The 23,310-nt window shown below is 35.5% G+C and overlaps 1 protein-coding gene across 1 annotated transcript; it reads left to right on the top strand.

Annotated features, from left to right (window-relative positions):
- The first annotated feature begins 389 nt into the window (after positions 1–389).
- On the top strand, positions 390–22,323 carry TEX55 (testis expressed 55). The gene is made up of 4 exons (XM_045565253.1): positions 390–1,601; positions 2,184–2,330; positions 5,267–5,326; positions 22,114–22,323. Exons 1-4 carry the CDS (start codon positions 390–392, stop codon positions 22,321–22,323), a joined length of 1,629 nt encoding a protein of 542 aa, XP_045421209.1.
- The last annotated feature ends 987 nt before the right edge of the window (positions 22,324–23,310 follow it).

Below are 23,310 nucleotides of genomic sequence, written 5' to 3'. Positions count from 1 at the left end.
CTGAGAAGGCTTATTTCAAACACATGGCTCTGAACCTCCAGAAACAAGGAAACAATGAGGCATCCATAAGCGGAGCCCTGAGGCCTAGTCCCTAGGGGGTGGGGGAGAAGCTCTAGTTGCCAGAATGGGGCAGTCACGTCTTCTCAGGACTAAGGGCCGCCCGGCGCTGGGTCCACACGGCGGCGCGGGCTGACCGGCCGGCTTGTGCCTGGACCGTGGCCGGCGCCAAGCCCTCAGCCAGGTGTCCCAGGCGGCAGAAGAGCCTGGCGGGGAGGAGGCCCCAACAAAGCCCGCGGAAATCACGTCACGCTCCTGGAATGTCACCTAAACGACCCAGCCCAGCCCCACCCACAGGCCTGGCAACCCCCACCAGTCAGGGGCAGAAGGAAATGGAACAGCCTCCAGAAGAGGCTCCAGCCAAATCCTTGGAACATGAAAGCACAGCTGTGTCCTCATCAGCCCGCGACACTAAGGGCCAGGCAGAAGACCACCAGAAGAACCAGGCCACAGGGGAGGCAGATGACCAAACTGATCACAGAATAGCTGGCCAAAGTGCCAGAAGTGTGTCTGGCCAGGCTGAACCCAACATATTTGGTCAAACTGACAACAAAGTATCTGAACTCAATGGGCATGAAACATCAGGCCAGACAGACCGTGGTTATGTTGCTGACCTTAGAGTGCATGATCAGGCTGACCAAAGATCATCTGAACAGGCCGAAGGCAAGGCATCTAGCCAGGCCCATAATGAAGAGCAGGAACAGAGTGATGGCCAGGAGTCTGGCCTGACTAACCGAAGAACTTCTGAACAAAGATTGTCCACACTATCTAACGGAGGGGCTTCCAGACAGACTGACCACAGGATGTCCAGTGAGGCAGAGAGGAGAGCTTCTGAGCAGGCCGACCACGGGATGTCCAGCCAGAGGGAGAGGAGAGCTTCTGAACAGATTTACAGCGGATTATCCAGCCTGGCTGAGAGAACGTCTGAACAGATTGATGATAAATTGCCCATGCCATCTGACCAGGGAGCTTCTGAACAGACTGACCGCAGAATGTCAGGCCAGGCTGAGAGAAGAACTCCTGAGCAGATTAACCAAAGATCGTCTGGCCTGGCTAACCAAGGAATTTCTGATCAGGTTGATCTCAGATCATCTTGCCTGGTTGACCATAAAACATCTGTAAAGACTCACCACCCAGTGTATGGCCAAGGCCCCAAACTACCTGAACACCAGGCTGATCAACTTCCAGTTAAAGAGGCTGACTCCAGTGAACCTGACCAGGTTCACGTAGTAGAAAAGCAAGGTGATCACAAAGAAGACCAGCTGTCTTACTATGGAACACTCAGCAAGTCTGAGGACTGCGAGGACAAAGAAGCTGACTACAGAGTAAAACCCTGCAAATTGGAGGACAGGCAAATAGACAATTCCAAGCTTTCAGATGAAGTAGAAAGAGAAACCATTATCCAAGCCAACCCAGTTGATGCCAAACCCACCAGTAATTTCCAAGCAAAAGACCAAAGCTTTCTGAAAAGATTCCCCTCCATCCCATCTAAATTGGACTATGTCACCAGTAAAGAAAAAATTCTAGCCTCAGAAACCAACCCTGTAGGTTAAAGATGCATTTGATATCTATGTGGGAGGTTGGCAACCAGGACAGGGCCTGTAACCGTGGGTGTAGGGGTACAGAGTAGGAGGACACATGTCAGGTCAAGGTTGGGGAATAAATCCACATGTTGTGGTATGTGTGACCCATAAGTTTTAGGAAGGGCAGGAGAAGGGTGGAAAATAAAAGAGATGTATTGCCTTCTCTATTACCCTAAGGCCATTCAGGAAGAGTGAACAAACTAGGATTCAGGAAACCTGGGTTTCAAGTTCTGCTTCTGCTACTAACTTTGTGACGCTAAGTCATTTTCCCTCTCTGGGCTTCTACCAAGGGAAGGAATTTGGGGTTGATTAGAGATCCCTGTGAAGGGAACAGTATTTGAAGTTGATTGGAGATGCCTAAGGTACCTCCCAGAGCTTGAGGTGCATTATATTGCCTAGAGGATCAGCCAGGTCTCATAAAAATGTGTCTTTTCTCCAGCTTGTGGTGTTAAGATCCCATCAACACCAGATATCACTGATACCAACAATTCCTGGGACTTTCTGGTTTATTAAAGACTCTTTGGGGATGTTTTTAAATTTCAGGGTGTTTTTCCAGAATTTGAGCAAGGAAGAAGATCTTATGGATACCATCAAATTTATAGGAGGGGGTTCCCTTCTGTAGTATATGAAGATCCTTATGAAGTTTCACTCCGATACATGGAAAAACATTGCATTCTGCAAATATTCCAGGTAAACCTCTCAATCCCTCTCTTTAACTGTGAGTTTTTCAAGAGATACAAGAAAGGGTGTATGCTGTAAAAAGGGATGTAATGTAATTGAGAGGTCATTAAGTACAGCAAGATGTACTTACCAAAAGTAGTAAAGGATAAACACCAAATGGATGATGCCATGATATGAAACTCTTTAGAGGAATTAGAGGTCAGGTGCATTGGTTGATAGGGAAAAACTTGACCCAGGTTAAAGTTTTAGCCAGACTAGGAAGAAAGGAAAAAATATTGGTGATTGAAACGAAGGAAAAAAAAAAAGTATAATACAGTCATGCCTCGATTAATGACAGGGATACATTCTGAGAAATGCATCCTAAGGCAATTTTGTCATTGTGCAAACATCATAGAGAATACTTACACAAATATAGAGGGTATAGCCTGCTACACACCTAGGCTATATGGTATAGCCTATTACTCCTAGGTTACAAACCTGTACAGCATGTTACTGTACTGAATACTGGAGGCAATGGTAAGTATTTGTGTCTGTAAACATAGAAAAGGTACAGTGAAATTACCATATAAAAGATAAAATATGGTACCCCTGTATAAGGCACTTACCATAAATGGAGCTTGCAGGACTAGAAGTTGCTCTGGATGAGTCAGTGAGTGAGTGGTGAATGAAAGTGAGGGCCTAGGACATTACTGTACACTACTATAGACATTGTAAACACTGTACACTTAGGCTACACTAAATTTTTTCTTTCTTCAATAATATATTAACTTTAGCTTACTGTAATGTTTCTACTTTATAAACTTTAAAATTTTTTTTAGCTTTTTGACTCTTGAATAACATTTAACTTAAAACATGAACCCTTTGTACAGCTGTACAAAAATATGTTCTTTCTTTATATTCTTATTCTATATGCTTTTCTCTATTTTTAAAATTTTTTATTTTTATTTTGTACTTTTTAAACTTCTTTGTTAAAAACTAAGACATGAACACACACACTAGCCTGGGTTTACACAGGGTCAGGATCATGAATATCATTGTCTTCCATCTTCACATCTTGTCCCACTGGAAGGTCTTCAGGGGCAGTAACATGCATGGAGCTGTCAGCTCCTATGCTAACAATGCCTTCTTCTGGAATGTCTCCTGAAAGACTTGCCTGAGGCTGTTTTACAGTTAACTTTTTTTTTGCATGTAAGCAGAAGGAGTACTCTAAAATAATGATAAAAATTATATTATAGTACATACATAAACCAGTAACATAGCCATTTATTATCATTATCAAGTATTATGTACTGTACATAATTTTATATGCCACCCTTTCATGCAACTAGCAGTACAATAGGTTTGTTTACACCAGCATCACCAGAAACACACATTATTACAGCTATAATGTCATTAGGTGATAGGAATTTTTAAGTTCCATTATATTAATAATCTTATGGGACCACCACGGTGTATGTGGTCTCTCATTGACCAAAATGTTGTTATACGGTGCATGACTGTACTTTCAAAAGATGACCAATCTTGTGACCATCTAATAATCCACATTCTCTAGGGTGAAAAAGAAATAGTTAAAAATTGCTTCTAATTCTTGAAATTATAAATCTCATTGACCTCAGGTTGTGGTGCTTCTTTAAAATATGACATTCCTTGACCAATACAGAATTATAAGAGATTATCATGTATACACATATATGTATATTTTTGATATTTGGTGGGTTATTTTTGTGCTTGTTTGCCTGGCACATTTATTTTTATGTTAATATTATTTACACAGCAATGCACATATACATGTAAAATAACATATGTACATGAAATAACTTTGTGGTTAGAAAGTATAAAATAAGAATGGCTCACCTCAAATGAAGGCATTTAAACTGGAAATGTTTAAATTTAAAGAAATAGAAACTAGAGGAAAGAACACAAATTTTTTTGCAATCTGTTAGCCCAAGGCTCAAATCCTAAATTTGCCACTTCTTATCTTTGTGATTTGGGGAAAATTACTTAACTTCTGTGAACCTCAGATTTCTCATAGAAAATAGAGATAAGTGGTGTCTATTTCATAAATCCTGCTTTATGCCTTTTCCTTCTTTAAATGTGCTTTTGTTGGGAGAGTACTAATGACTGAGTTTCTGGAATTAATTATTAAGCTGAAGGGTGAAACCTGTTGAAGAAAGTAGAGTTTTATAAATAATTTTATAAACAATTTTCTTCATTTGTCAAGAAAAATTAATGCTTATGCATGCAGTGTTGTTATAAGAAAAATTAGTAATCAAATATGTGTTTAATGGAAATATATATGAAATGCATAATTGAATGATGTGGGTGCATTAAACAGAACTGAATATTTTATACCTGAAATTTACCTGATTGTTATTCCCTGCAAATGAGAACTGTGTTTGCTTTATTATTTTTTGATTTATTCAATAACAACAAAAAAGCATAAAAGTGAATCTCTGAAGTTTTATATATATACTTTCTCATTTAATATTATAATACTAAACATCATTTTTACTATTTAGAATTAAAGGTCTCAGAAGGAAGTTTCTATGCAAAACCATAAAGTGTTTCAAATTTTTTATTCAAAAGACTTTCCTTTGACTATTCTTTGAAGCAAACACTTTTTAAATTTCTCAGTCCATCAAGATCACAATTGTCAAAAAAAAAACTTTCTCCAGCACTTTCTTATTACCTCTTTGATTTTGGAAACCAGTAAGAATAGCCATTACTGTTTATTACTAAGTTTTTATTCCTCTGAATTTTACCCCTAATTTGCCAAATTTTTATCAGTGGTAATAAAGTAAATTGCTACTTTGTAGAGATACATGAATTTCTTCAAAATGGTATGGTACATATTAGGTTAGTGGGAAAGACTGCATCAGATATAATCTGACCACATAACTTTGGCTGAGAACCATAATGCGATTCCTCATGCTCTCTCTCAGCAGATCACTGAAAACTTAGTCTATGAAAAGCCAGAGGACCCCCTGAATTTTATGCTGTGCCAGGTACGCAATGGGAGTAAAAAAGCAACCTTCTTATTCCCTTTATTGTAAAGTATAGCTCACATACAGCAAAGTGTACACAACAAAATGTGTACAACTCTGTATTATCATGAAGTAAACATACCTATAACCATCATTCAGGTTAGAAGACAAAATAAAACATTACTAGCATCCCAGACGTCCCTCCTTTCCCTCAGTTATTACTTCCCACAAAGGGACTCTTACTCTGACCTCTATGATCATGTCTTCCTCACTTTTCTTTATAATTTTATCATTAAACTTTAATCATGAAACACTTTTGTTTAGATTTGTCAGGTTTTTGAACTGTGCATAAAGAGAACCATATACTATATATTCATTTGTCTCTGCTTTCTTTTGCTCAAAATCATGTCAGGGAGATTGATCCAAGTTGTGTGCAGTTCATTCCTTTCCATTGCTGTACAGCATTCATTGCGTGAAATATCACTACTTATCCATTCTATTTTTGATGGACATGCAGGTCATTTCCAGCTTGGAGGTATTACAAAAAATCTTGTGATGAACCTTCTTGTATATGTCTCTTGATGACACTTCTCTCTTGAGTACATACCTTGAAAAGTAATTGCTGGATCATAGGGTATGTGTTTGCTCAGCTTTAGTAGATTACTTCAAACAATTTTCCAAAGTGATTGTACCAATTTACATTCCCACCAATACTGTGTAAACATTCTTATCAATGCTTAATGCTTACTGTTAGTGTTTTTAGCATTAGCCATTTTGGTAAGCAAATAGTGATATATCATTACAGTTTCATTTTGCTTTTTCTTGATTAGTGAGGAGTTGCATACTTTTCCACTTGTTTATTGGCCATTTGGAAATACTTATTTTTCTATTGTATTGTTTGTCTTTTTTGTAATCATTAGTAACAGTTTTCTATACATTCTGGTTATGAGTTCTTTGTTGATTATGCTTGTTGCAGGTATCTTTCTACTCTTCCCTTTCTAGCTCTTAAATGTATCTTTTCATGAACAGAAATTCTTAATTTTATTATAGTCAAATTTAACAATCTTTTTCTTTATGATTAGTACTTCCAGTGTCCTATTTTAGAAGTCTCTCCTTAGCCAGGGCTCCTAATCCTCCATCATTTTCTATATTATCTCATAGAGCTTTGTTTGTGGTCGGTTTTTTTAAACTGGGATGGGTGGGTTTGTTTCTTTGTTGTTTGCCTTTCACATTTACATGCACCATTAGTCTGGAACTGATTTTCTGCGGGTGTGAGGTGGGGTCAAGTTTCATTCTCTTCCAAGCAGATATGCAGTTGACCAAGCAACTTTTGGTAAAAAAAAAACCATACTGTCTACACTATTCTTTATTTGATTTATGCTGTATATTTGTGTATCCTTGCTCCAAAACAAGACTGTCTTAATTAGTGTGCATTACAATAAGTTTTAATACCTAGTAGAGCAACTCTTCCTACTTTTCATTTAAAATATCCTGGCTATTCTTGGGCCTGTATATTTTCATATCAGTTTTTAGAATTACTTGTCAGGTCACCCATGTGGCTCATTTTCAAGATTAAAATCATCAGAACAGAACTTCTCAAACCATCAATGTACTTTGTATTCATTAGCCACATCCTCCCCAAACACTTCATTGATATTTCAAGCTATCTGCGATGCATTTGTTCCACAACGGAACTCATATTCAAAAATAACGAGTTTTTGACTTATCCATAGTTTCACAAAAATTGCTCTAAAAAAATATGAAAGATAATCACAAGCCAAAATGTGCATTTGCAAGACTGAGGTTGTACCTTCACAATAAAAATAAAACAAGAAGTGTCAAAGTGAAATGTCAGAGATAGCAACTGTCAAACTTAGCACTTAAGGAAATAGGATATTTCATACTTAATAACCTAATTTGTGATGGCAGAGCCCACCGCCAAACACTGTTTCATTGGGGATTAAATTTCCAATATATGAATTTTGGGGGATACATTCTGACCATAGAAAGTTTGAACATTTCAGGTCTTGCTTTTATGATGTTTTTAGAGTGGAACAGAGCAGTGATTAGTGATTAGTGATTAGGGCTAATTATTCCCCACTACTGAGGGAAGACCCTTTTAAGCATTCTACCCAAAGCCCCACGAATCATGATGTTTTCCAGCTGACTGTTGGGAAAAGACATTATTCCTGGACTGGTTCTTTCCTTGCCGCACAGGTGGTTACTTGAGGGAGGCCCTCTGCAGGTTTCCAGAGTTCTTTCTATGCAGTTGTCTCCTCTCTGGCACTCTGCCCTATGAATGCCTTGGTTTCCCCAGGATCTCAGATCTTTCTCAACTCAGGAGTCTACAGGGTTTTTCTTGGGTTCTTGCTCTCTCTGCTGAGGAGAGAAAATTTTCTGAAGACAGTAAACTTGGGCAATCACAGGGCTTGCTTTGTGTTTTGTCTCATGTGAGCATTATCCTTTGTTTCCTGATATCCAATGTCTTGAAAACTGTTGTTTTATATATGTTGTCCATTTTTTAATTGTTTCAAATAGGAGGCAAATTTGGTCATTGTTAGAAGAAAAAGAAACTCCACATCTTTGTGTTTTAATGCTTTTCATCTATTTTGAAAAAATTTCAGCCAATATTTTTAAAATATTGCTTCTGTCCCTTTTTTATTTCTTCTCTTTCAGGGAACAAAACATTTGCTGGAGGTTATTTTTGTAATGTTTTTTATTATAAAACTTTTCAAACATATGCAAAAATGGAGAATAGTATGTCGAACCTTTATGTGCCCATTACTCCTACTGAACAACTACCACCCCATGGCCTTATGTGATATATACCTTACCCACTTTCCTTCTCTCTAGATTATCTTGCAGCAAATCCAGTTGTCACATAATTTCATTTGTAAATATTTCAGAATGTATCTCTAAAAGACAAGTACTTTAAGAAAAACCACAATACTATTTTCACCTTAAATATTTACCACTGATCCCCTAATATCAAGTAGCAAGTCAGTGTTCACATTTCACCTATTATCTATTTTTTGTTGTTTTAACTGGGCTTAAAATAAAGTCCATATATTTTGACTTATTGATAACATCCTAGATCTATTGTATAAAGATTCCTCCTTCATTTCTTTCTTTCTTTTTATTCTTACAATATTTTTAATTGAAGAAACCAGGTTATTTGTCCTAAAGAGTTTCCCGTCTATGTTTTTTGCCGATTGTTTTCCAATGATGTTATTTAACATGTTCTTCTATATTAAAACCTCATATTTCCTGCAAATTACTAGCTATAATTATATCTAGTGAATTTATTAAATTCAGGTTCAATTTTTTTGTCTTGGAAAGAGTACTTCATAGGTGACTGTCTATGTTCATCAGTTTATGCATAATGTCTGCTCTTAGCAGCCATTGATGATCTTTTGTGCTATAAGCATTTACTGGTGATCGTTCTTTGATCCATTCATTAATTAGGAATTGCAAAATGATGATATTCTAATTTTATCATTCCTTTTTCATTAATTAACCATAATCCATCTCATCAACTGTTTGATGACCCTAAGGCACAGAATACATAGGAAAGGGGATATAGGGAGATACCAACTCTACAAAAAAAAAAAAAAATAGCACCAGATGTGGTAGGTCATGCCTTTAGCCCAGCTGCTTGGGAAGCTGAGGAAAGAGGATCTCTTGAGCCCAGGAATCTGAGGTTGCAGTGAACTCTGATCATGCCACTGCACCGTAGACCGGGTAACAGAGCCAGACTGTCAAAAAAGGAAGGAAGGAAGGAAGAATGGAAGGAAGGAAGGAAAGGAGGAAGGGAGGGAGGGAGGGAAGGAGAAAGGGAGGAAGAGAAAGAAAGAGAGAGAGAAAGAAAGAAGAAAGAAAGAGAAAGGGAAAGGAAAGCAAAGGAAAAAAGGAAGAAAGAAAAGAAAGAAAAGAAAGAAAGAAAGAAAAGAAAGAAGGAAGGAAGGAAGGAAGGAAGGAAGGAAGGAAGGAAGGAAGGAAGGAAGGAAGGAAAGAAAGAAAGAAAGAAAGAAAGAAAGAAAGAAAGAAAGAAAGAAAGAAAGAAAGAAAGAAAGAAAGAAAGAAAGAAAGGAGAGAGAGAGAGAAAGAAAGAAAGGAGGGAGGGAAAGAAAGAAGGAGAAAGGAAGGAAGGAAGGGAGGAAGGAAGAGGATAAATAGTTAACTCTTTTTATTTACCAGTTTTCAAAATAAAAATCTCTTATGGAATTACCTAAAACTGACCAACGGTTTTAGTATTATTATCAACTCAGATTTAAATGTATTTCATATATTTCAATCCCTTGTAGTTATTATTTTTGTTGATGCTCAAATTGTCCTATTTGAGGCCAATGGGAGCTTGTTCAGGATGGCCCCTAGCACTTTTAACACCCTGAGTAATCTCTGATCACTTCATTGTTTTGTGCTATAACAAAATGTTCCAGAAATGACATATACTTTTTTTTTTTTGCCCCAAATTTTAACAGGTAATGACTATTTCTCCTTGCAAAATCTTGAGTCGATCTTTTTAATTTTAGTCATTCTAGTGGGTGTGTGGTAATACGTTATTGTGGTTTTATTTTACATTCTCTGATTAATAAAAATGTTGAACATCTTTTTATGTACTTATTGACTATTCATCTTTTTGAAGTATATGCTAAAATACTCTATTCATTTTTTGCTATATTTTTGGTTTTTTGTTATTGACGTATAATAGTTTTTATATATTCTGGATACTAGTCTGTGGTTGTCAGATATATGTATTGCAAATATTTTCTCCCATTGTGTGACTTTCCTTTGATTTTTCTTTACAATATCTTTGAAAGAACAAATTTTAATTTTGACAAAGTATGATTCATCATTCTTTCCTTTTAGGATTTGTACTTTTTGAGTTCTATCTAAGAAATCTTTACCTAACCCAAACTGCAAAGATATTCTCTTATATTTTCTTCAAGATTTATCATTTTAGCTTTAAAATTTAGGTCTATGTTCCATTTTATAGTTAATTTTTGTGTATGGTACTGTATTAGTTTTCTTTTGCTGCTATAACAAATTATTAGAAAGCTAGTGTTTAAATCAATACAAATTTCTTTGTGTAGGTCAGAAGGCTAATACAGGTCTTCTGTACAGATACAAATTGTCTTTTGTAGGCCAGAAGTCTGATACAGGTCTCACCATACTAAAATCAAGATGTTGGTAGACTGTGTTCTTTTCTGGAGGCTTTAGGGGGAATCCATTTCCTACTCTTTTGCATTGTTGGCAGAATTCAGAATCCCATTTTCTTGCTTTCTATAGGCTGAGGGACATTCCCAATTTCTAGAGACCTCTGCATTCTTTGGCTCAAGTCACCCTTTCCTTTATCTTCAAAACCAGCAATGACCAGTCAAGTTCTCCTTTCATGAGTTCTGTGCTCCTAGTCAATCTAGCTAGGAGGTTACCCCCACCTTTTTTTGTTTGTTTGTTTGGTCTTTTCAGAGAGCTGGCTTTTGGCTTTGTTGATTTTGTCTACTGTCTATATTTTTAATTTTGTTACCTTTTTGCATACCTTTATTATCTCCTTTCTTTCCCATAATTTGGATTTACTTTACCTTTTCTAGTTTCTTAAGGTAAAGCCTTAGAAACCTTTCTTCTTTTCTTTACTAATATAGACATTTAAAAATATATTTCCTCTAGGCACTGCCTTAATTGCATGCCACAAATTTTGATATATTGTATTTTCATTACCATTCAATTCAAAATGTTTTCTGATTTCTATTTGACCAATTATTTATTTAGAAGTATGTTGTTTAATATCCACACGTTGGGGGAGGGGCTTTCTAGATAATGTTATTTTTTACTTACAATTTAATTTTGTTGTGCTCTGTAAAATTTCAATCTTTTAAAATGTATTGATACCTTTTTAATAGCTCATGTCTTAGTTTACTTTCTGTTGCTAAAACAAAATATTATAGACTGGGTAATTTATAAAGAAAAGAAATTTATTTCTTACAGTTGTAGAGGCTAGGAAGTCCAAGAGCATGGCACCAGCATCTGGTGAGAGCCTTGTTGCTGCGTTGTAACATGTCGGAGGGCACAACAGGGTGAGAGGGCAAGCACATGTGCGCCAGCTTGCATCTCTCTTCCTCTGCTTATAGAACCTCTAGTCCTATCATGGAGGCCCCACCCTAGTGAGTTTATCTAATCTTAATTACCTTCCAAAGGCCTCACCTCCAATCAACATATGAATTTGGGGATTAAGTTTCCACACATAAAATTTGTTCAAACCATAGCACCCAACATATGGTCCGTCTTGGTTAAAGTATCATATTATATATGTGCTTGAAAAGAATGTGTATTCTGCTGTTGTTGATATAGTGTTCTACAAATATCCCTTAGATAAAGGAGATTGATAGCATTGTTCAAATCTTCTATATCTTTCCTGATTTTTTTTCATTCTATCAATCACTGAAAAGGGGTATTTACATCTTCTGTGATTATGGAATGGGCCATTCTCCTTTTAATTCTGTTAATTTTTCCTTCATGTATTCTAAAATTCTGTTATGATGTACATTAATGATCATGACATTTTTCTGATTAATTAGCCTTTTTATTATTATGAAATGTTCATCATTATCCTTGGTAATATTCTTTGTCTTGAAGTCTATTTTCGCTAAAATTAATATATCCAGTTCAGCTTTTGTATCTTCATATCTTTCATACTTGGTATATATCTTTCCATCCATTTGTTTTCAACCTATGTGTGCTTTATATTTAAATTGTGTCTCTTATAGGTAGCACATAGTTGGGTTGTAATTACTTTCTCATCTGTTCTTAAAATATCTGCTTTTTAATTAAACCATTTAGACCAAGCCTGGCAAACTTTAGACCATGTCTTTTAAATAACACACAAGTTAAGAAAGGATTGTCATTTTCAAAGTGAGTGAAGAGGAAAAAGGAGAAAAGAAGAGGAGGAAGCGGAATCAGCAGCGGTGACAGAGACAGTATGTGTCCCACAGAGCCTAAAATATGTATCATCCAAGTCTTTTCAGAAAAAGTTTGCCATCCCTCATTTACATCATTATCATTTAACCTAATTATCAATATGGCTGGATTTAAATCTCTCATTTTATTATTTTCTGTTTGCCCCCTCTGTTTTTATATTCTTCTGTTGACTTCTTTGGGATTATTTGAATAATTTTAATATTTTACTTATCTATTGGCTTTTTAGTTATACCTCTTCTCATTTCTTTTTTAGTGGTTGCTATAAAGATTACAATATACCTAACATTTCACAGCACACTTAAAGTTAATGCTGTCCTACTTCACATAAAAGAAGGAAAGCTTACAACCAGATAGCTTTTATTCCTTTCCACCATCCTTCATGTTAAACTTGTCATATGCATTAATATAATATAATTTTTGTTTTAAATAATCATATGTGTTTTAAAGAACCTAAGAGGAAAGAATAGCTTTTTATATTTATTCAGAAAATGTATATTTCTAACATTCTTCATTCATTTGTGAATTTCCAAGTTTCTTTCTGAAATTATTTTTCTCCAACCTGAAAAGCTTCCTTTAGCATGTCTTATAACATTGCTGGCAGTGAATACTCTTGATTTTCCTTCATCTAAAAATTTATTTCACTTTCATTATTGTAGGATGCTGAATATAGAATTCTAAGTTCTTTTCTCCCCAACTATTTAAAAATATGCTTTCACTATCTTCTAAAATGTAATCTTTGTAATTTCTGAGAAGTCCACAGTCATCCAAATTATTGTTCCCTGTATATAATGTGTCATTTTTCTCTGGCTGCCTTTATAATATTTTTATCTTTAGTTTCAAGGGACGTGATCATGATACTCATTGGAATTTACCTTTTGGGGGGTTAGCTGAGCTTCTTAAATCTATAAACCTACATCTTTTACCAAATTTTAGAAGTTGTCTGCCATAATTTCTTCAGATATTTACCTGCCCCGTTCTTGCATTTTCTTCCTTCACCTTAAGACTTAAATTATCCTTATGTTAAACCTTTTGATATTGTCCTACAGATCCCTGAAATTCTCTTCATTTTTTTCAAGTTTTTTCCTCTCTCTTCTTCAGATTGAATAGTTCTTTGGCTCTGTTTTTAAGTTCACTGACTCATCTGTCATCTATATTCTGCTATTAAGCCCATCTAGTGATTTTTTTTATTTTTCAGTGATATCTACTTGGTTCTTTTATATATTTTCTACTTATCTTCTATTTTCTACGTATTCTTTCATTTCTAGTGTATTTTCCTTTACCTCATTGAGCATAGTTATTACAGCTGCTTTAAAGTGCTTGTCTAGTAATCCCACCAGGGGATCACCTTGGAGTTGGCACCTGTCGATTGTCTTTCCCCTTTAGAATGGGTTGCATCTTCTAGGTTTTCTGTAAGTGGGATAATTTTAGACAACCTTGGATATTGTTAATATTATATTGTATAGACTGAGTTCTACTGTATTCCTCTGATGAATGTTGATGCTTTTGTTTTAGCTGGCAATTAACATGTTTAGATTCAAACTGTAAGCTCTTTCTTGCCTTCTGTGGCTGATGGGTCATAGCTCAGATCAATTCTTTAAGCTTTTGCTGCCTGACTTTGAATTTGTCCTATAAATACATGTTTCAAGGGTCAGGCTACTTCTCTGATTCCACAAAGACAGTGGGATTTCTGTCAGAGCTTCAAGCATTCCTGCACTACCACAGCTATGGCTATGGCTGTAACTGCCATTGGGTCAAAGTTGAAAAACGAACCATTCCTTGTTGGTCACTTGCTCCAAGTTTAGACTCTTCTCCAAAATCTGCCTGTCTTTGTTTAGTCTCCAGAACCTTCAGGTAGTAGTGGGTTGTTTTGGTTAGTTTTTTTGTTTGTTTGTTTGTTTGTTTGTTGGGGAGGGAGGGCTTGTATTTTGTTCATAGTGTACAGTTATTTTAGGATTTATTTTTAAGTGTCTTCGCCTGCATATAGGAAGCAGAGCTTCCTTTTTAAAAATAATGTATATATTTAAAGCTTTATCAAATAAAATTAAACATGTAGTATTTTCATTTTATTTAATTAAACAGTTTCTAACTTTCACTGTGATTTCTTCTTTAACTCATGAGGTTTTTGATATTATTGATATAAATTATTAGATATTAAATTTTGTAGTTATCTTTTGGTTTCCAAGTCAATTGTACTTTGCTTATAGAACATACTTTGCATGATGTCAAATCTTTGAAATGTGTTGACTTGTTTTATGACACAGCATATGGTTTATTGTAGTGAATGTATTATTTCGAGTTGAAAAAATATTTATTCTGCAATTATTGGAAAATGTTCTGAATATATCCATTAGGTCAGACTTGCTAAACAAGTTATTCAGGTTTTCTAACATGATTATGAATTTGCCTATCTCCCTTAGTTTGGTCAGTTTTTACTGTATATATGTGGTTGAGGATATATCATTAGACACATAGGAATTTAGAATTTTTATATCTGTCTGAAAAATTGAACTTTTTTTATTTTTAAGAGTTATACTATGAACTCTGACTACTCTGTTCAAGTTTATTGTAGCTATACCAGATTTATTTCAATAAATATTTAAGTGGTATATCTTTCTCTAACTTTATTACTTTTAACTTTTCCCTGTCCTTAAATTTTTTTAGATGTATTTTCTATAAATAGCATATAATTGGGTTTTGCTTTTTTATAGTTAGTATCCAAATCTGGCAAGCTTTTAACCTTTTACATTTGATATAATTAAAGACATATTTTGGTTTAAATCTCTTATTTTGCAATGTACTATCTATTTGTCCTACCTGTTGTGTTTCTTTTCTCTACTTTTTGCCATTTTTGTCACTCCTCTTTCCCTCTATTAGCTTAGAAGTTGTATACTTTTATACATTTTTTGGTTTCTTGTTACAGTGATTTTTTTCAAATTAAAGACCTTTATTTTGTAAAGCAGTTGTAGTTTTATAGGAAAATTGAGCAGAAATTATAGTGAGTTCCCAATTACCTCCTTATCCTTACCCTATCCCCTATCACTAATTTCTCCTATTGTTAACATTTTACATTGGTGTGGTAATTTGTTACAAATCAAAGAGCCAACATTGATACATTGTTAGTAACTAACGTCCACAGTTTACATTAGGGTTCTCTCTTTATGTTGTACATTCTATGGTTTCTGACAAATGTATATGACATGTGTCTACCATAACAGTATCATACGGAATGTAGTCTTTTCCCTAATAGTCCTCTTAGTATTTTTAATGGTTCCCCTAGAAATTGCAACATGTATCTTTGACTTATCAAAGTCTAAATTATTTGTTCCAACTTAGTACAAGGATTTCTGTATTTTAAGTCTCTACACATTTTAACTCCACAAAATATGGTGATTTTAAGTAGATCAAAATTGCAAATGGAAAAAAAATTTTTTTATTCTTCTTAGGTGCAGGAAATGATGAGAAAAAGAGAACAAATGTGAAACCTGCAAAGAATGAATCTCTCTTCGGTACTGTTTACAATCATCAGTGTCAATACTAAGTTCTGTTTTCTAATCTGAAAAATGGTTTGCGAATAGGCATTGGTGGTGAATGTGTTCTTACTTTTTAAGTAAAAATCTATAGGTATCTTTGTAAAATTCACATAACAGTTACAGATATCTCTGGCTAATCATACAAAAATATACACTTTATATCCATGCATTGATATTTCAGTGCTCATTCCACTAAAGCCCTGAACAATAACAAGTTCACAAATCCTAAAGAGGATAAAGAAAATACTATCAGCAATTTATATATACTTCTCATAAAGCATACAAACGTATCATGTCTCCAAGCTGTTTACAAAATTCTCACTCTGAAAATGTGTGGAAAATAATTTATGGCAGCACTTTTTTTCTCTTAATGAAAGATTTTCGTTGTAATATCTCCTTTGTATCTCTTAATACCTTCAACATATTTTTTTTGTTTTCCTCTTTAACCCTGCTTGTCACACTCTGCCATTAATGGATACGATTTAGTCTTTACCTAGGAATACCTCGCTTCTGATTTTTAACATACAGCAAAACTCAAATATGTTATACTACTCTGTACACACCTGTGGGTGAGGCAGAATGTCACTTTCTCATTATCTTCATCCCCTGAAGAGTATCTACATCATGTGGAATGTATAACCAGTCCAACTGGTATTTTAAAGCAAAAAGTTTTAACTTGGTCTATCTGGTATGAGAGTGTCTGCCCAGAAATCATAACTGAGATGATCATCCGATACTACTTTTGTAAGATGAACCTTCAATTTAATTTCTATTTGAACATTAAAGGAGACGTGATTCTTTACATTGTTCAGTTGATGACTTAGTAGGATTATGTGGTTGCATTAAAATGAATTAAGCTTCTGTTTGAACAATCACACACAAACCTTACATTTTTATATATATCTGACTTTCATTTCTCACAATTTTCAAAAAAAATTCCTTATAACTGCGGTTTATTTAGTTTTTTCTTTCAGTTGTCCACAGAATGTACGTGTGCTCAGACTCAATAAATGCTCTCATTCAACAGATAAGGAGCTCGTCTGTTGACTGTGGGCTGGCAAAACAAGGTGAAAGTGGATAAACTTGTAGTGAACCTATGGGAAAAATTTGAGTGACATGACTAAGGTTATAACTAACCCATTGGTTGAACAAAATAACCCAAAGCTGGAAAAGTCAATAATATTATTAGTGATCAAAACCTCAAGTGTTATCGACTGAAATTAAGTATTAAATTTAGTTCACTGCTTTTCAGTCCTAATACCAGACAGCTTTTACATGTTTCTTAAAGCAGAACACCTGAGATCCAACCACACCAGCCACTTCAGCCTTTTGCACTGGCTTTCTGTGATGCCTTTCACAACCGTCGTTTCTGACCTTTCATAATGAAGCAGTGGACCAGAGGGGATGCGCTTGGTATGGTCCAGTGATCCTGTCTGAACCTGTTTGTTTGAAAGAGAAGGGAGAAAATGGATGGAGATCAAGCTTCACGTGTAGTGACTCAGGCTCTCCATCAAAAGAGCTATCTAGTGTGGAAGATCAATCGGCTAAAATTACATTCAGTTCTTCTTAGTCCTTAAGAGGAAGGAAGTAGTCCCAGGCCAGGAGTGAGCACTAAAGGTGAGAATCTGGGTGGAACTAGCTGTCAAACAGAAGAGGAAGAGGAGTCTCAGAGCTGACCCTTTCAGAGTAAAACTGACAAAGGACATGGATGGCCATGTAGAATAAAAATGGGAAATAAAAGTTTCAATGTCATAATAATCAGAGATGAAAAGGCATAACCACCCTTGAAGGAATCCTTCAAGGTTGCTTATGAAGAAGGAATTATTCATATAGATATGAGGTATGAGGTATATGTCCCAAGTATTGCTAAATGAGATAATATTTGTAAAAGCACTTAGAACAGTGCTGGACATTGGTAGCCCTAATTATTTTGGTAGTATTATTATCAACAGTGGTAATATCAGATTTTACCAGAGCAATTCTGGTCACCCTCCCTCACTCCATTTTTTAGCCACCCTGATATCCACACAGTAATAGCAAAGCTTCTAGAGCAGTTTTCCTAGGTCTATCCTCTCCTTCCATCTAAAGAATAAATATGACATCATCGGTCATTAGGGAGATGTAAATCAAAACCACAATGAGATATCACCTCACACTCACTAGGAAGGCTATAATAAAAAAGATAGACAATAGCAAGTGTTGGTGAGGATTTGAGAAATTGGAACCTTCATATGCTGCTGGTGGAGCGGGAAGTGGTTCAGCCACTTTGGAAAACAGTTTGGCAGTTCCTCAGAAAGTTAGATACTGTGTTATCAAATGACCCAGCAATCCTACACCTAGGTATATAGTCAAGAGAATTGAAAACGTATGTCTATGCAAAAACTTGTACATGAATATTTGTGGTAGCATTTATAATAACCAAAAAGTAGAAAAAACCCAACTGTCCCTTGACTGATGAATGGATTTTTAAAAATGCAGTATATACGTACAATAGACTATCATTCGGCCTTAAAAATTAAGGGAATCTTGTCACATGCTACAACATAGATTCACTTTGGGGACATTATGCTAAATGAAGTAAGTCAGTCACAAGAAGACAAATATTATATGATTGCACTTACATGAGGTATCTAAAGTAGTCAAATTTGCAGAAACAGAAAGTTGGAAGCTAATTACCAGGGACTTAAGAGGAGGGGAAATGAGGAGCTATTTAATGAATTTAGACGTTCAGTTTTCCAAGACGGAAAAATGTGGAGATCCGTTGCACAACAATGTGAATATACTTAACACTACTGAAGTGTACACTTAAAAATGGTTATAATGGTATAATACTTTATGTTATATGTTTTTTGCCACAATAAAAAATTTCTTCAATTCAAAATGAAAAAAATGTCATATATCCATGCAATGGAATATTATTCAGCAATAAAAAGGAATGAAGTGCAGATACATGACTATGACATGGATGAGCCTGGAAAAATACTATGCTAAGTAAAATAAGCCAGACACAGAAGGCCACATATCATATGATTTCATTTATATGAAATGTCCAGGATAGGAAAAGCCACAGAAGCAGAAGTAAATTAGTAGTTGTCAGGGGCTGGAAGGGGGTGGTAATGGGGGTGACTGCTACTGGGCATGAGGTTTCTTTTAGGAGTGATGAAAATATTTTGGAATTAAATAGTGGTAATGATTGCACAACTCTGAATATTCTAAAAAGCACTGAATTCTACACTTCAAAAGGGTGAATTTTATGGTATGTGAATTGTATATTAATAAAGCTATTTTTAAGGAAATGTGGAGGTTAATATTTTCAAGTTCCACCTTATGACAAAGAAGAGGAAGGAGAATAGCTGTGAAACTCAGAAACAACAGAAACAGGAAGACCTAAGCCTCCCAGGAGAATTATCCTACTCTTTCCCCCACTCTTTACAAATTCCCTGTTTCATTTGGTCTCTTGCACATACTTTTTATAAATCTATTGTATTTATTTATTTATTTATTTTAGAGACAGGATGTCACTGTGTTGCCCAGGCTGGAGTGCAGTGGCACAATCACAGCTCACTGCAGCCTCACACTCCTGGGTTCCAGTGGTCCTACCATGTCAGCCTCCCAAGTAGATAGGACTACAAGCACATGCCACCAGGTCTGGCTAATTTAATTATTTTTTATAGAGATGGGGTCTTGCTATGTTGTTCAGGCTGGTCTCAAACCTCTGGCCTCAAGTAATCCTCCGCCTCAGCCTCCCAAAGCCTTACGATTACAAGCGTGAGCCACTGCACTCAGCCTGCTTTATTTTTTTAAATTAACCTCCTAGTGTTTCTTGACTAGTAACTCATTCTCAGCTTTACTCACCCACGCTTGTCCACCTATCTTCTTTTGCTCTTATGTCATTAACCTTGGTATTAATTCTATTCAGATCCACCTATTCTTATATTTAAGTTGTGAGTATGTAAGTGTAATTATGTCTGTTGCTGTTTTTGTTCATATGTGCCTAGATGTGTTTGTGTGTACAGGTGTGGACAAGTATGTTTCCAGGTTACTGTGTACCTATGCTTCAATATTTACGTCAATTATTTGGTTGGGAACATTGTAAGGATAAAATTCAGAGAGAATTGTGTTTTATGAGTGGCAAACAATATTAGTGCATCAGTGCCTCATTGGGGTCTCAAAAGGCTATTTTTTTCTTGTGGTCTTGGCAGAATTTGCAATAAGATAACACCAGACGGAGAGTGGTAGTGCAGTCTGTTACTATGAACAGCTGGGATTCCAACAGTCAGAGTTAAATTCTCTGCCTAATTCTGTGTTTTATTTTTTTTTTAAGAAACAGAAATTCTCCTCAGACTCCATTAAAATTATAATAAAGATTTACAAAAGGAAGTAAATCCACTAAAATACTCAAAGCAGGAGGGAGAGAAACCAGAGTTCTATGATTTCTGAACACAGAAAGCAGATGGGATAGCAATGACAGGTGAACCAGGGCAGAAGCCACAGCTCAGAGTCCACAGGGGTAGCTAAGTGAAGGAGGAGCCTCAAAGGGAAGGAGATACAGATACAGAGGAAAGGAGTGAGCCGTGAGTATCTAAAGGACTTCTCTTTCCTGATGACCTTAACGTGTTTTAGTCACCTACCACCAGCTATGCTAGTCATCACAAAAACTGCCCCACCTATGAAATGATTCATATAGACAAATTACACTACCAGAAATTACGCTGAACCTGGAGAATTGTATAGGTAAAATTTGTGTCAAATTTTTATAATAAGAAAAAAAAATTGGAATAATTCTCTAACCACCCATTGGTTAAATAAATTGTGGCACATCCATGCAATGAAATTCTATCCATCCAATTAATATTGCTGTAATTCTTGTTTGATTGTATGAATGAATATAGTTGAATGTACCCCACATCACATAACAATACACCTCTACCTACATAACATTATACATATGCATACGCATAAAAGGAAAGTCTAATAGGGAAAGAGACAGACTGAAATGAATAAAAGAATATATAAAATTAGGAAAATATGAAATCTTGAGTTGGAATTTTTTCTAAGCATAATGCCAAAGGCAGAGATCATTAAGGAAAATATTTATATAATTGACATGAAAAACGAAAAAATGTGTGGAGGAAAAAGTTAGCAAAATGGTGAGTGATTAAGAGTAATAGTTGCAATATACATGATAGGTCAATATCCTAAATATGTAACAAGTTCCTACAAATAAATTTTTAAAACTATAAATACCCCAATTAAAGAAGAGGGCTAAAAATAGGAATGGGAAGCTTTCTAAATAAAAGAAATAGAAATTAAAACAAAAATTGATACTAATTAAATGTCTTTTATAGCTTTTTTTAAAAAAATAGCATCTAATGTACCTAGAAGTACAGAGAAATGGGCACTTTCTTATGCTGTTGTGGGGAATATACATTTTACGACCTCTCTGAAATGCAATTTGACCGCGTGAATCAAAAATCTTTAAAATGAACATGGCCTTTAGTCAGATAATCTAATTCAAGAAATTCATTCTAAGGGAATAATGAATATATTTTAAACTTTATGTGAAAGGATATTTTCTACAGCATTATTTATAATATTGAAAAATTTAAAAATAACCTGAATTTTTAACCTAAGGGGTTCAGTTAAATACATGATAGGATATTGATGTAGTGGGATATAATACATCCATTAAAATGATGTTGTAAATAATCACAAAAGGAAATGTCTGCCCCATACTGTTAAGTGAAAATAACTGGTTTAGAAGACTGTAAATAGCATGGTCTCAATTATGTGGGGAGAAATACAAAGAAGATAGGAAGTGCCCTGAGGGTAGGGTTTTCTGCCTACTTTATTCATGCTAGAACTGTACCTGACACATTGTAGTCCCTCAAATAGTTCCTGAATGGATGATTCTTCACCAAAATGTTCATTGTGTTTATCACTGGATAAGGAAGTATAGGTGATTTTTATCTTCTACAACACATAATCACTCATCTTGTTATCAGAATAAAATGATGAATGTTGTTTTAACAGCAGAGAATAATTTAATGCCATTCTTAAACAAATGCAAATACCTTCATACAACTGGCACTTAGGTGGCACACTTGGGCTCTTCTCAAGCATTACTTAATGTAATGATTTTCCCCCTAAACCCAAGACTGAGTAGAACTAATTCACACTAAACTGCCCCAAATCAGAAATTCATTTATTCATTTGACACTATTCTAGTTTGGGTTAGGCAGCAAGGGCAGGGAAAGAACAACAGCAAATAAACAATGCCAGACTTTGATTTGTTCTACAAAGGAAATAAAACAAGACGATGTAAGAGAAAAGAACTGGAGTGGAGGGTGCAGGTTACTTCAGCAGGCAATCGGGAAAGGCTTCTCAGAGGAAGCGAGAGCTGAGCTGCACCTGAAGGATGACAAGGAGTCAGCCCTGGGAACAGCTAATAAAAATGGATTCCCGCTACAGAGATCAACAAATGCAAACGCCATGTGGTTGGGGGATACATAGAGTGAAAGGAATGCTTAGTGAAATTGGAGAGGATCTTTTTGTTCACAGAGTGGATTTAAATTGCATCACAGAATCTTCCACACCTGATATCTAATAAACAAAAACCTTTAAAAATTAAAATCATAGATATAACGCAGGGTTCTTCAAAAACTGGTGGCCAAGGGAATAAAAAAGAAGGCTCCAGGGGAAAAGCAAAGAAACAACACTGTGTTTATCAGAAGACAAAAGCCTGGAATTCTCACTATGACCCTTAAATCCAAACAGAGTTGCTTTGCCTTCTTGAACTTCTAACCAGGAACTAGAGGGAGGTGGGGAGCTGACTCCTTCTGGTGGAAGTGCAGTGTCATGGGTTAGACTGAGAATTAAGAGCTGGACCCCAGCCCTGGAGTCTTCTAACATAACTGGTCAGGCCAAGGAAGAGAAAACAATGAGGACTCAGATGGAAGAGCCAGAGAAATAGGTAAAGCACAAAGAGAATAGGATTTTACGGAAGCCAGAAGAGGATGAGGTAGGCAGCTGTGTCGATTGCTGCTGAGAGACAGAGTAAATGAAGACCTAGAAGTGTTCACTGAATTTGGCAAAATAGTGCCTTTTTGTAACTTGACAAGTAGTTTCAAATGGTGTGGTGAGAATGGAGGCCAGACTGCATTTGGTTGAAGATTTATTGTGTCCAATAGATAAAAACAAATCAGTTGCTTAGGAAAAGAATAATTCTTCCAGATACTGAGACCAGAGATGTTTTCCCTTGGGACCTCTGAGACCCAAAATGCTTGTACATGGCATCCTCAACAACATCTCTACAATAAATACAAGTTTTATAGAGTTGGTCCTTATAAATGGAAATCAGAGATATCACAGAGGGTTTTCTTTATTGGGTGAAAAATTTGGCTAAATGATTATTTTACTGAAATATAGTTATTCCATATAATACCATAAATGGTTATTGAAATAACCTTAAATCCCTTCCAAATATAACAGTCTATTAAT

This window comes from Lemur catta, chromosome 1 (genome assembly GCF_020740605.2).
Source record: "Lemur catta isolate mLemCat1 chromosome 1, mLemCat1.pri, whole genome shotgun sequence".
NCBI classification, from domain to species: domain Eukaryota; kingdom Metazoa; phylum Chordata; class Mammalia; order Primates; family Lemuridae; genus Lemur; species Lemur catta.
This window is presented reverse-complemented; position numbering and strand designations above follow the sequence as displayed.